The sequence below is a fragment of the Ovis aries genome, chromosome 3 (genome assembly GCF_016772045.2).
Source record: "Ovis aries strain OAR_USU_Benz2616 breed Rambouillet chromosome 3, ARS-UI_Ramb_v3.0, whole genome shotgun sequence".
NCBI classification, from domain to species: Eukaryota; Metazoa; Chordata; class Mammalia; order Artiodactyla; family Bovidae; genus Ovis; species Ovis aries.
In genome coordinates this window covers 217,137,989-217,150,903 of record NC_056056.1, presented here as the reverse complement: position 1 = coordinate 217,150,903, position 12,915 = coordinate 217,137,989, and the positions used below count along the sequence as shown (strand labels likewise).

At 48.5% G+C, this 12,915-nt stretch overlaps 1 protein-coding gene and 1 long non-coding RNA gene across 6 annotated transcripts in view; one reads left to right on the top strand and one right to left on the bottom strand.

Moving 5' to 3' along the window:
• Positions 1–456: 456 nt before the first annotated feature.
• Positions 457–12,915, bottom strand: part of GRAP2 (GRB2 related adaptor protein 2) — a 71,254-nt gene continuing 58,795 nt past the window's right edge. For all 5 annotated transcript variants that reach the window (XM_060414277.1, XM_012175674.4, XM_042247764.2 and 2 more), the window contains 4 exons: positions 9,519–9,687; positions 7,259–7,453; positions 3,445–3,567; positions 457–2,826 (listed from right to left, as the gene is read on the bottom strand). In XM_060414277.1, coding sequence (XP_060270260.1) covers positions 2,647–2,826; positions 3,445–3,567; positions 7,259–7,453; positions 9,519–9,687 — 667 coding nt within the window. In that variant the 3' untranslated portion in view covers positions 457–2,646. The remainder of the gene's footprint in view (positions 2,827–3,444; positions 3,568–7,258; positions 7,454–9,518; positions 9,688–12,915) is intronic.
• LOC132659641 (uncharacterized) lies at positions 9,687–10,770 on the top strand. Its single transcript, XR_009600302.1, has 2 exons — positions 9,687–9,796; positions 10,554–10,770. It is a non-coding gene; the product is annotated as an uncharacterized LOC132659641 (long non-coding RNA).

Sequence of the window (12,915 nt, the reverse complement as noted above, 5' to 3'; positions counted from 1 at the left end):
CATGTCCGACTCTTCGAGGCCCCATGGACTGCAGCACGCCTGGCTTCCCTGTCCTTCACCACCTCCTGGAGCTTGCTCAAATTCATGTCCATTGAGTCGGTCATACCATCCAAAATGGATAGCCAGTGGGAATTTGCTGTGTGACTCAGGGACCTCATACCCGGGCTTGGTAATGGGCTGGAAGAGTGGGATGGGGTGGGAGATGGGAAGGATGTTCAAGTGGGAGGGAACATAGGTAAAAACCTATGGCTGATTCATGTGGATGTTTGATAGAAACCAACACAATATTGTAATTCTATTATCTTTCAATCAAAAAAAAAAAAAAAGCTTCGGTGGAACAGAAGGTCCAGATCCAGGGGTTCTGAAAGCTTTGCCCACACTGTGTGGTCAGCCGCTCCAGGTCAGTGACTCCTGCCCTCTGCCCAAGGGGTGTGTGACACAGACACCAGACCCAGCTCGGAGAAACAAAGGCATTGTGTTTTATTAATATGACCGCTCTCCTGAGAAGCGTTTCAAGGCGCAAAACCCAGGCTAAAATCAAGTTGTTTTCCTCTGTCTTCCCTGGGACTGGTCTTCCCACAGCATCAGACAAAAGGGACCCAATCTGCAGGGCGCTTAAAGCATGAGGTTTGTAAACAGTGTAGAATCGAACACTACTTTTGGCTTTTACTTACTGTAACTTGTTCACACCGCTCAGCACTGGAACATTTATCAGGGCTCCTTGGCCTTTGTTCCTTTGCCTTTGGTCCTGCCGAGTCCTCTCTGCCAGGTCCCTCCTGCCCACCAGCCTCGGTCCCTCCTGCCTGCGCCCAGTCTGCTCCCTGACCCATCACTCCAGTGTCTTCCTAGCCTGTTCCCACTTAACCTCCCGTCCCTTCTCCTCCCCTCCTGCCTCTCACGCTGCTCCGGGATCTTTTGAAATGTCTCCGCTCCCTCCTGCCTCCCCGCACTTTCATTTCCAGAGGCCGGCTTCCTCACTCTCACCCCCTGCCTCTAGGGCTATTTTTCTCTTCCCTCCCAAGATCCACCACAGAGTTTTTTCATTTCCCCCTTTTCTCTAAAGGCGACAGGGGCATCAGAGAACGAGAGATTTGAGTCAACAGGACAGCCTGTGTTAACACGGACAGTTGACTTTCTGAGTCAGAAACGCTTCTTCGGCGCCGTGGGTGGCGGCTGCCACCCTCAGAGCAGGAGGGGTGGGAAGAGGACAGAGCCACAGGTCGTCCCCCCTCACCTCCCCACCCGCGCCCCGCACCATCACTTCCGCCCCAGCCCTTTCCTTCACGTCTCAGGACGCGCCCCCCGCCCCGCCCCGCCCCGCAACCAACACACACACCCGCCCCCTGAGTGCCCGCGGGGCAGACAGGTTTGTTCCAGCTCCGCTGAGACCCCGGGCGTCCTCCTGCAGTGTCCCTCCCTGCTCCCCAGCCAGCCTGCTCTGTGCTTCACGCCCCCGGGGTGAGCCCTGGGAGACAGGAGTCTATTTTGAGGTGAAGGAGAGACAGCAGCAGTGGGGTTCCTTCCCAGGTGCAGCTCGTGGGCCCGGGAGGCGCCGGCAGCGGGCCCACAGTCGGAGGAACAGGAAGCTCTCTCAAAGCCCCCTGCCATCCAGGGTCACGGCCAATCGGTCCATGAGGCGCTAAACAACGTTCTTGAGGGATGGGCGTCTCTCTGTGCCGCTGGGCAAAGCGTCTTCAAAATACAGAAAACCAAGAGGGGAAAGAAACAGAGCCCTGAAGAGACACCCTGGGAACCACGAGACAGTAGTTCTAAAGTCCGCCATCTTCAGCTGGGCCTTCTCCAAGCGCCTTACAGAGGCTAAGACGCTGCTTTCTCGGTTGCAGGGGGAAAGGGAGGTTACACCCAAGAAAGCCAGTGAGGGATTTGTGAGAAACCCCTCCTTTTCCCAACAGTGCTTGGCTCTCACGGTGTTTCCACTTCTCCACATCAGCCACAGGCAAAAGGATTAGCTGAGGAATGTTCGCTTGAGGGAGCGTTGGCCAGGGGGGCCAGCCTTGCCCAGGCTCCGGGACCCTGGGCTGCTCCAGCCCTCCACTTGCACCCTTTCCGCGCCCAGCTCAGACCTGTGCCTTCATCCTCCAGCCAGCAGTGCCCACCCTGGCAGGAGAGGAGGTCAGGGGCCCGCACACCCACCCTAGGGTGGGGGAGAAGTGGGACGTTCAGGTAAACTAGAACAAGCCCCGCCAAGCCCAGCCCCGCCCTGCTGTTCTGCGTCCAGCGCCAGATGCCGACCTGCTTGGCTCCTCTCAGCGAGCATTTCTGAGATGAGGAGGAAGCCTGCTGACTTGAGGACAGGAAGCATTTTGATTTCTTTTCCCTGCCTCCCGCTTCCCAACGCCCCCACTGCCTTCTTTCCATGCACCGGCTGAGGGGAGTAGAAAAATCACTATGAATATAAATCTCCACCTGAGTTCCTTTCCCATCGACTAAGTAAGCAACTAACTTGCCAATAAATTACTATTTAAAAATGTGTGGACACATGGGCATATATATGCGTGTGCATATGAACATATACACACGCATATATATGCCTGCATGTATGTGTAGTTCCAAGCTTTTCTTCCTTGTCCTGTCCCTTGCAGGCAGGCAGCTTCAGACAAAAGCCTCCGTCCCCTCCAGAGGGCCTCATCGGATCATGGGTGCCACGTAGTTGGCAGGGAAGAGGCCCAGCTTGTTGTGCAGGCGGCCGGTCCACCAGGAGGGGTTGGAGCTGTCCAGGACCTCAACCACCTCTCCGCAGCGGAAGCCCAACTCGTCGTCCTCCAGGGCCTCGAAGTCATACAGCGCCCGGGCCCACCGCACCCGCTGTTGGGGAAAAACAGAGGGGCCCTGCTGAGCCCGGGCTGGCCAAGCTGGGCTCTGAGTCACTGGCACACACACGGAAGAGAATCTGCTGGCCCTGTGGTCCAGACAAAGCTCTCCGTGAGCAGCCTGCCCTGAAGGCTGATGGATGGCTCTCCAGAGTGGTACCTCAAACCCTGCTGCCACTGAAAGCAGACCCGGGTGTCTAGCCCTGAGCAACCCCTGAGCCTATCCCCCAAGGCCCCGAGAGGATCCCTACATCAATAGGTGGTCTTTTTTATCTTCTTCAAGTGACAAACAGAGCACAGCATGCCCAGACTAATAGCCTCGGTGCCAGCACAGCCTCATCAGTGACAAACGCAACAGGCCTCCCCCTGCTAGAATGGCAGCCAGGAAGTACGGGCACCGGGCAAGGCCTGACGGCCAGACTGAGGGCAGCAGGCCGGATGATGCCAGCTGGGATCAGCTCTGCCGCGAACTCTCGCCCCACCGTCACTGGCTGGGTTCCCTCCACCTCTATGTGAACTCCACGCAGTGTGAGGCCTCTTCTGGAGGACCAACCGTCTCTCTACTTGGCCCCTCGGTCTCCTCCATTGAGCCCAGAGAGGGACGTTCACATACCCCAGCCACTTGGAGCTGCACCGGGTCAGTGTGTCTCCGGTGCATGAGGGCGGCATTCATTTCGGTGCCCATGCCCAGGCCACAGGGCCCATCGTTTATGTCCAGGCTGGTTCCACGGCGTTCCTAGAAACGGATGTGACAGATAGCCATCACCACACTGCTGGAAGCACCCCTCATGGGCTCCCCCAGCGCCTTGCTCCGATGCTGCGGACGCAGCCAGAGCTCCAAGAATACTTACTGCACGGGACAATAAACCCCAGATAAGGGAGAGAGGGTATAGGGTGACAAACAGACCTGAGGTTGTGAAGATGATGCCAGATTTCACCCGTTCAACCAAGGACTATTTATCAGGCACCTACCATGTGTCTAGGACTGTCTTAAGCGTGGGGATGTGTATCTGGAAAGAGAAGGCCCCTGTCCTCAGAGAACACAGTTCAGAGGGGGAACCGTATGCATTTATGTGATGAGTGAGCAGAGCTCTATACAGTCAACAAAAACAAGACCAGGAGCTGACTGTGGCTCAGATCATGAACTCCTTATTACCAAATTCAGACCCAAATTGAAGAAAGTAGGGAAAACCGCTAGACCATTCAGGTATGACCTAAATCAAATCCCTTATGATTATACAGTGGAAGTGAGAAATAGATTTAAGGGCCTAGATCTGATAGACAGAGTGCCTGATGAACTATGGAATGAGGTTCGAGACATTGCACAGGAGACAGGGATCAAGACCGTCCCCATGGAAAAGAAATGCAAAAAAGCAAAATGGCTGTCTGGGGAGGTCTTACAAATAGCTGTGAAAAGAAGAGAGGCGAAAAGCAAAGGAGAAAAGGAAAGATATAAGCATCTGAATGCAGAGTTCCAAAGAATAGCAAGAAGAGATAAGAAAGCCTTCTTCAGCAAACAATGCAAAGAAATAGAAGAAAACAACAGAATGGGAAAGACTAGAGATCTCTTCAAGAAAATTAGAGATACCAAGGGAACATTTCATGCAAAGATGGGCTTGATAAAAGACAGAAATTGTATGGACCTAACAGAAGCAGAAGATATTAAGAAGAGGTGGCAAGAATACACAGAAGAACTGTACAAAAAAATCTTCACGACCCAGATAATCATGATGATGTGATCACTAATCTAGAGCCAGACATCTTGGAATGTGAAGTCAAGTGGGCCTTAGAAAGCATCACTAAGAACAAAGCTAGTGGAGGTGATGGAATTCCAGTTGAGCTATTTCAAATCCTGAAAGATGATGCTGTGAAAGTGCTGCACTCAATATGCCAGCAAATTTGGAAAACTCAGCAATAGCCACAGGACTGGAAAAGGTCAGTTTTCATTCCAATCCCAAAGAAAGGCAATGCCAAAGAATGCTCAAACTACCGCACAATTGCACTCATCTCACACGCTAGTAAAGTAATGCTCAAAATTCTCCAAGCCAGGCTTCAGCAATACGGGAACCGTGAACTCCCTGATGTTCAAGCTGGTTTTAGAAAAAGCAGAGGAACCAGAGATCATATTGCCAACATCCGCTTGATCATGGAAAAAGCAAGAGAGTTCCAGAAAAACATCTATTTCTGCTTTACTGACTACGCCAAAGACTTTGACTGTGTGGATCACAATAAACTGTGGAAAATTCTGAAAGAGATGGGAATACCAGACCACCTGACCTGCCTCTTGAGAAATCTGTATGCAGGTCAGGAAGCAACAGTTAGAACTGGACATGGAACAACAGACTGGTTCCAAATAGGAAAAGGAGTCTGTCAAGGCTGTATATTGTCACCCTGCTTATTTAACTTCTATGCAGAGTACATCATGAGAAACATTGGACTGGAAGAAGCACAAGCTGGAATCAAGATTGCCGGGAGAAATATCAATAACCTCAGATATGCAGATGACACCACCCTTATGGCAGAAAGTGAAGAGGAGCTAAAAAGCCTCTTGATGAAAGTGAAAGAGGAGAGTGAAAAAGTTGGCTTAAAGCTCAACATTCAGAAAACGAAGATCATGGCATCTGGTCCCATGACTTCATGGGAAATAGATGGGGACACAGTGGAAACAGTGTCAGACTTTATTTTTGGGGGCTCCAAAATCACTGCAGATAGTGACTGCAGCCATGAAATTAAAAGACGCTTACTCCTTGGAAGAAAAGTTATGACCAACCTAGATAGTATATTCAAAAGCAGAGACATTACTTTGCCGACATTACTAAGACATTACTAAGTCCGTCTAGTCAAGGCTATGGTTTTCCTGTGGTCATGTATGGATGTGAGAGTTGGACTGTGAAGAAGGCTGAGCACCAAAGAATTGATGCTTTTGAGCTGTGGTGTTGGAGAAGACTCTTGAGAGTCCCTTGGACTGCAAGGAGATCCAACAAGTCCATTCTGAAGGAGATCAGCCCTGGGTGTTCATTGGAAGGAATGATGCTAAAGCTGAAGCTCCAGTACTTTGGCCACCTGATGAGAAGAGCTGACTCATTGGAAAAGACTCTGATGCTGGGAGGGATTGGGGGCAGGAGGAGAAGGGGACGACTGAGGATGAGATGGCTGGATGGCATCACAGACTCGATGGACGTCAGTCTACTCTGTGAGTGAACTCTGGGAGATGGTGATGGACAGGGAGGCCTGGCGTGCTGTGATTCATGGGGTCGCGAAGAGTCGGACACGACTGAGCGACTGGACTGAACTGAACTGAGCAGAGAGAACTGTCTGAGTTGGCCTGGTGATCAAGGAAGGTTTCTTAGAGCAGGTGATGCTTGAACTCCAATTTAAAGAGTAGAATCGACTAGGAAACGGCATTTCAGGCAGAAGGGACAGCAAATAAAAAGACTCAAAAGCATGAGAGAAAATGCAGTGAACCATTCTGATAACTAGAGGAAGTACAGCAATGCCAGGATGTTTGTTTGCATGGGGAGGGAGCAGGGGATGAGGCTGGAGAGGCAGACCTGGGCAGCTCACGAAGGACTTTGTGTGCCCTGCTAAGGAATTTAGGGATGTTGTTATCTGGCTATATTGTCCATCTCAGTGAGCCACCTAAAATCCCACCTGGAACAAGGCGGGGGATAAATAAATAAATAAATAAAGAAGTAAGGCTCCATTTCTGGCCTTAATCTGTTTTTCCTGTAGATCTCGACAGCCAGATGGGTTAAGGGGCACAAAAGGTTTGGAACTGTGCTGATGGGAAAAATGAAGTCATTGTTCACGGAGTCCTCAGGGTGAGAGTGTGTGTGTGTGTATGCATGTGTGTCTGAGTGTAGGTGTAAATGTTTGTGTATATGTGTGCATATGTGTGTTTGTATGTGTATGGGCATGTGCACGTGTGTGTTTATATGTATATATACGTATGTGTGTGCGTGTGTTTGTATGTATGTGTGTGCATGTGTGTATGGATGTGTGCACATGGATGTGTATATGTGTGTATACATGTGTATGAGCGTATGTGCATGTGAGTGTGTGAATGTGTGTGTGTGTATATGTGTGTTTGTGTATGTGTGTGTGTGTATGTGTTTAAGCAGGGACTCATTTAATTTCACAGAGATGTCTTTGCCAAAAGCAGTTTCCATGTTTCTGCCCTCTAAGGACCCAGGATATTTTCTCTGGGCTCAGCGAGACCAGATGGGACCAGGCTTGGAGCGGGACATTCCTCCCCTGACAGACAGTCCTGGGGCCTCAACTGGCCCCCAACATTTATTTGTTTCCATTGTTTTCGGCACTGTGGGGTTTTTCACACACTGAGTGCCGGTAGGGACAAGGTTGCTGAAGCCTGGGAGGAGAGCAGGTCCCCCTCCGCTCCCTGTGCCCGCTGTATCCTCCCCAGGTACCTGATTAAAATGATGCTGATGCTGCGGCAGGTACCGCTGCTGTGACTGCAGGGGGGCCGGGGGATACTGCGAAGCAGGGAGCAGGGGGTGATCTGACGGCTTCCTGTTCATCGAAGGCCGGATTTCTTCTCCCACAGCCCCACTCAGGGGATGGCCTCCCTGGGACCGCCGGTCCAGGCTGTTGCCCCGCTGACCCTGGGACAGAACAGAGAGAACACAGATCCATCTTCCTCCCACCTCTCCTGGCCCAACCCAGCCTTTCCAGCAGCTGTTCCCAGACTTAGCTTCTGACAGCTCCAAGAAACAGCTGATGGGGGTGGGAGCAGCTTAAAGAAAATCAATGGTTCAGATCATCACATTTTCACAGTGGCCTGTGCATTCTCAGATTCTCCTGTTTTGGGGAGTTTGGGTCTCTGGTTTATACACTTTCTACCTGGTACCCATCTCGTCCCTTCTTCGTGGGCTTGTGTTTCTCTGTGTAATCAAGCTTAAATGTTCCATTTTACCGACACAATGCCACCCCTCCTTATCGCATGTTGCCATACCGCTGGACATCCTATCCTCCAGATAAGCTCTGCTATTGACTTTGCATGATTTTGAACTGTCATTTATAGCCTGGTGATAGAGACCCAAACAGCAACGCTCTCACAGCACCATGGAAACCAGGCCTGCTGCTGGGCATGTAGGGAAAAAAACAAGACCTTTCTCCTGAATGCTACCACAACCTCATGACTCAGAGACACTTTCTTGTTATTTTTATTTAACAAACAATTACACAGAGCTCTGGGCTTAGCATATGCCAGGCACTGTTCTAAGCACTTGGCAAAATGAACTCATTAAATCCAGTTTAGTGTGGTTTTATGTTTCCTCTCTCATCTCTGCATGCACATCGTAGTAAATGAGTATCTCTGTCCATTTCCTGGTTGAAAGAATTCACAAGGTCAGTATTAACCTTTGTTTTCCTTTCTGAACTTTTGTGTGCATTTGGGAACACCCTTTTCTCCTTTGATTGTAACTTCTCAGGCTTAAAATCAACCTATTACTTGAAAGGGATGGTTTTCTTTACTTCTCCAAAGCACATGTTGCTTTGAAAAGTCTCAATGCCTTTTCAGATAATCTGTCCTTGGGATTTCAACTCTTCCACTCAGTGCTGGTTCCTATAATACCCATCTCCTCCTATAACCATGATATTTCCTTTGAAATATATTTTATAGATTGCATGTGTGTGAATTTACTTTTGGAATCAAATTAACATTTCCTTAGTGCCATCTGGGGACCAGACTCTGTGGTGAGTGCTATGATTATATCTCACTTATCCTCACCACAGTCCAATGAAGAAGGCATTATATTCTCTCCATTCTACAGATGAGAAAAACTGATGCTCAGAAAGTTTTCTTCACTTGACTGGGTAATCAGGATAGTTAACAATGAAATCAGTTTTTAAAGCCAGATCTGTTGGAGATGCATTTTTTAAAAGATTTTTTGATGTGGGACCATTTTTAACATCTTTGTTGAATTTATTGCAACATTGCTTCTTTTTATGTTTTGACTTTTTGGCCCCAAGGCACGTGAGATCTTAGCTCCCGGACCAGGGATAGAACCCACACCTCCTGCACTGGAAGGTGAATTCTTAACCACTGGACTGCCAGGGAAGTCCCTGGAAGTATTTTCTATTAAGACAATACTTCATGTTTCAAACTGTTCCAAGAGCAAGAATTCCATCTCCGGTTTTCTCCTCCAGTGCCTCCTGCTTCTACCCTCCACACCCCCAAATCCTGTCACAAAGCTCTACTTGCTGCATTAGTCCTGGACTCGAGGTTCTAATACCCCCATGGGTAGCCCTACCGCTTCCCCCAAGTTACTTCATCCTCGGGTAGCTCCTGAGCTAGGCTGAAAACTGTGATATGGTAACAGCTGTGAATAATGAAACAACAGTGTCTTTAAGAGCCCATGTATACTGAGTGCTTGGGGCTTGATTAGGAATGAAGGAAGGGATGGACTACATCCTTCTCTAACCTTCAGAACCATCCTATGAAGTAGCTGTCACTATTATCCCAATTTTGTGGATGAACAAACTGAGAATTAGAGAACTTTTCAAAGTCACATACCTAGAAAGTGTTAAGCTAGGATTTAAACTGAGATCTCTGCTTTTCAGAATATGCAGGGACCTGCCCATCAAATGCATGGTTTTAGGGGTTCACAAAGGGACCCAAACCACCCAGAATCTCTGGATTGGGGGTGATGGGGGCTAGCAGCATACCTGTTCCTCCCGGGTCCTATCCCTCAGAAAGATCTGCTTCTGTTTGGAGATGGAATTCTTCCTGTAGTAGTCCACCAGCTTGTTGAGGGATGGAAACTTCTCTGTCCACAGGAAGTAATTACCCTTGTTGTCTCTCATGACTTTGAAGTGCTGAACGTCATCCTCATGCCTAAAGAGCAAGACAAATCCAAATTATGTATCACGTGGTGAGCATGTCTCTGCCTCCAGGGCCGACTGCATCCAGGGATGCTGGAGTTCTGTTTGGGCAGGAAGCAGAGGTGAGGGTGGCTGGCCCATCCCTCGGCAGGTGGGCTGGCCTAGTCAAATTCTAGGGGTGATTTCTGGGAGAAGCCACTCAGCACTCAAGCTGAGCTAGAGGGGATTTTTTTTTTTTTGCCACGCGGATCTTTGTTCCTCTACTGGCCATTGAACCTGAGTCCACTGCAGTGAAAGCACCAAGTCCTAACCATTGGACCACCAGGGAACTCCTGAGAGGAGGGTTTTTTTTTTTTTTTTTCACATGAGCAGAAAGCAATCTTTCTTCTGATACTGGAATCGCCCTTTTACAAGAAAAAAATATTCCAAGTGCTTTGAAGACTACAAGGTTGAAGACTTTTTCACAATGTTTATTTGAAGCATGGCAATGCCTGAGACCTTACCAGGCTAAGAACTCTGCCAAGACTCAGAGGGGAGGAGTTTTTCAAGCCCTTCTTGTCTTTTCTGTTAACAGAAATAGTCTGAACCAGCTCCTTTAAGTTCAAAAACTACCCTGAGAACTCTTGTCACACTTTGTTCTCTACATAGCGGGGATCTCTTGTTTGGTCTTGTTTTGCATAAATAAGGTTACAAAGTATTTTGAGTTGTTGGCGAAAAAAATGTGCTGAGGCTCAGAGGTGGAGGGGCTTGGTCAAGGTCACTGTTAAGGGTAGAATTGAGGCAAGGACCCTGGTTCTCTAATTCCAGTCTAGTGAGCTGGGACTGTCACACCAAGCACACACGCTAACTTTTTTTTTTTCTCATGTTAATTTCTTTTAGATCAGCACTTTGACACCAGCTGAACTCAGAAGAGATGGAGCATGTTTGTACTGAGGGTGGAGAATTTGGGTTTTATTCACTGAAAGAGGAGACTGGGCCTTTACTAACAGCCCCAGCCATTTTCTATCACTAAGTCATTCTTGTTTGGATGTCAAGTTTTCTTGGTCAAATGGACACGCATTCATGTCTAAAAATAAACTGATGTTATTGATATCAATTGCATGACTCAGCAGAAAGGTATAAAATTTAGACTATTGGAGAGCAAAGATAATTCTTTCTAAGGGATGGATTTAGAGGTCTGTGTTCAGAGGGGGCAGGCGTTTTGATCTTCCTCCTCATCTGATTTTCAGGGCTCTGCTCAGAGACAGGCAAACCTATGCGGTGACCTCTGCCTAACTACCTTGGGGTCATAGCCGACACTTGGCAATCAATCATTGCTTGCCCTTCGCCTTTTAGCTTCGGTCACTCATATATGCTTTCTTCACTCCAGCACCACATGGCTCGACTCACAGTCATCACTCCCCACATCTGGGTGAGGAAGAGGGAATATTCTTGTGACACGATTATTCATCCACCATCTCTTAGTCAAAGAACTGGGAATGAGGAACATTAACTCTTTCACTCCCCATGTACTGACAGGGTGCATGTCAGGACTGCGGTTGGTCATCTGGCCAACGGAGAGAGAGGGGCTGGACCACTGTCTTGAGGTCTGAGAAGGGCAGAGAAAAGGGTGTAATTCAGGGCTCCAGAGTCTCAGTCTAGTGTTTCAGACCCTCAGCTAATCCTAAGTGATAGATAATTACAATTAGCTCTTAATTATCTGTGCCAGGACAGAAAGCAGATGTATACATAAATTAGTGATTTTGCTTTGGAATATATTAGACTACATTTCTGCAGAAGAGGTTAAACTGATCACAGTAATAGTCACCATCACAAGAGCTTGCATAGCGTCAGTGGCAGGGAAGATCATGGCAGACATCAAAGCCGATCGTTTTTTATAGAATTCAGTTTAATCAAAGAATGATAAACCCTAATTCCTCACTGAAAAAGCCAGCCTCAACATGCAAACCAAGGGCACGAAGAGATGCCTTTCAGTCTAACAAGTTGCTTGGTATTGCCTCTAACTGTGGCCCTGAAGAAACAGGCTTGAGTTGTAAGATTTATTAATAGAAAAAAAGTTCATGAATTAAGACCTAACAAGTTTAGAATTGGTGATACATTAATATTGGCCTGAGCTAAAATTTACCATCATCCAAGCTATAAAAAAGAAAGCTTTAGTTAAGGGAAATTAAGAATTTGAGTCAGCTTGCAAGGGCAGTGCTTAAGAGACCAAGCTATTCTTCAGCCTCTTGGGGACACAAATGCATACAAATGCTTGACCCCTTATTATTATTATTTTAAAATTTCTTTCCTTGGTTGCACCAGGTCTTGGTTGCAGGTATGAGATCTTTAGTTGTGCTATGTGGGCTCTAGTTCCCTGATCAGGGAATGAACCTGAGCCCTCTGCCTTGGTGGCGTGGAGCCTTAGCCCCTGGACCACCAGAGAAGTCCCCTTAAGCCACTCTTTCTAAGTCCTTCCTGCTTATTCCTTAAAGTACTTATCCTTAAAGTACTGCACTTTCTTTCTAAATAGTGATGTGGCCTCCACTTATTACCCGAGATTGGACTTAGGAACTTAAAGCTGCATGCCTTTCAAATCACACTGCAGAGTCCAGACAGCACCTCGGGTCAGGTGACTTGCCAGTGAGGGTTCACCGTACAGCTTGCTGCGCCGCTCCCTGCGCTGCTCTTGCCATCCTTACACTTTCACATGTGGTCACCAAGTCTGATGTGTGATTCGCCGTCCCCAGCACGCTGACCACACGCCATCTGTTCAGACTTGGGGCTTCTGTGCATGGGGCTATGTCATGTTAAACTGAGTCATTTCCTCCCGAGGGGTGGGGTGCCGCACGCTGGCGAGACTTTGCTGTCAGAGTGCCCCCACCCCAGGCCTCCTGGGCTCTGCTCTGTCCCGGTCAGTTTCACAGCATTACAGAGCGTGGAGGTAGGCTTTCTTTCTGTGCAGCCACCTATGATTACGGATGTGTCCTATGGCGGTGCCTGGGGGTTTTGATTTTTCTCTGCCCTTCTTCAGACAGGCATTGGTAGTAAAAGAAAATGCTAAGATTGCAACCCTGGACTTCCCTGGTGGTAGAGTAGAGAAGAGTCCGGCTGCTAACATAGGGCACATGAGTTTGATCCCTTGTCTGGGAAGACTCCACATGCTGCAGAGCAACTAAGCCCATGAGCCACAGCTACTAAGCCCATGCACCTGGAGCTTGTGCTCCACAGGAGAAGCCCCTGCAGTGCACTGCAAAGAAGA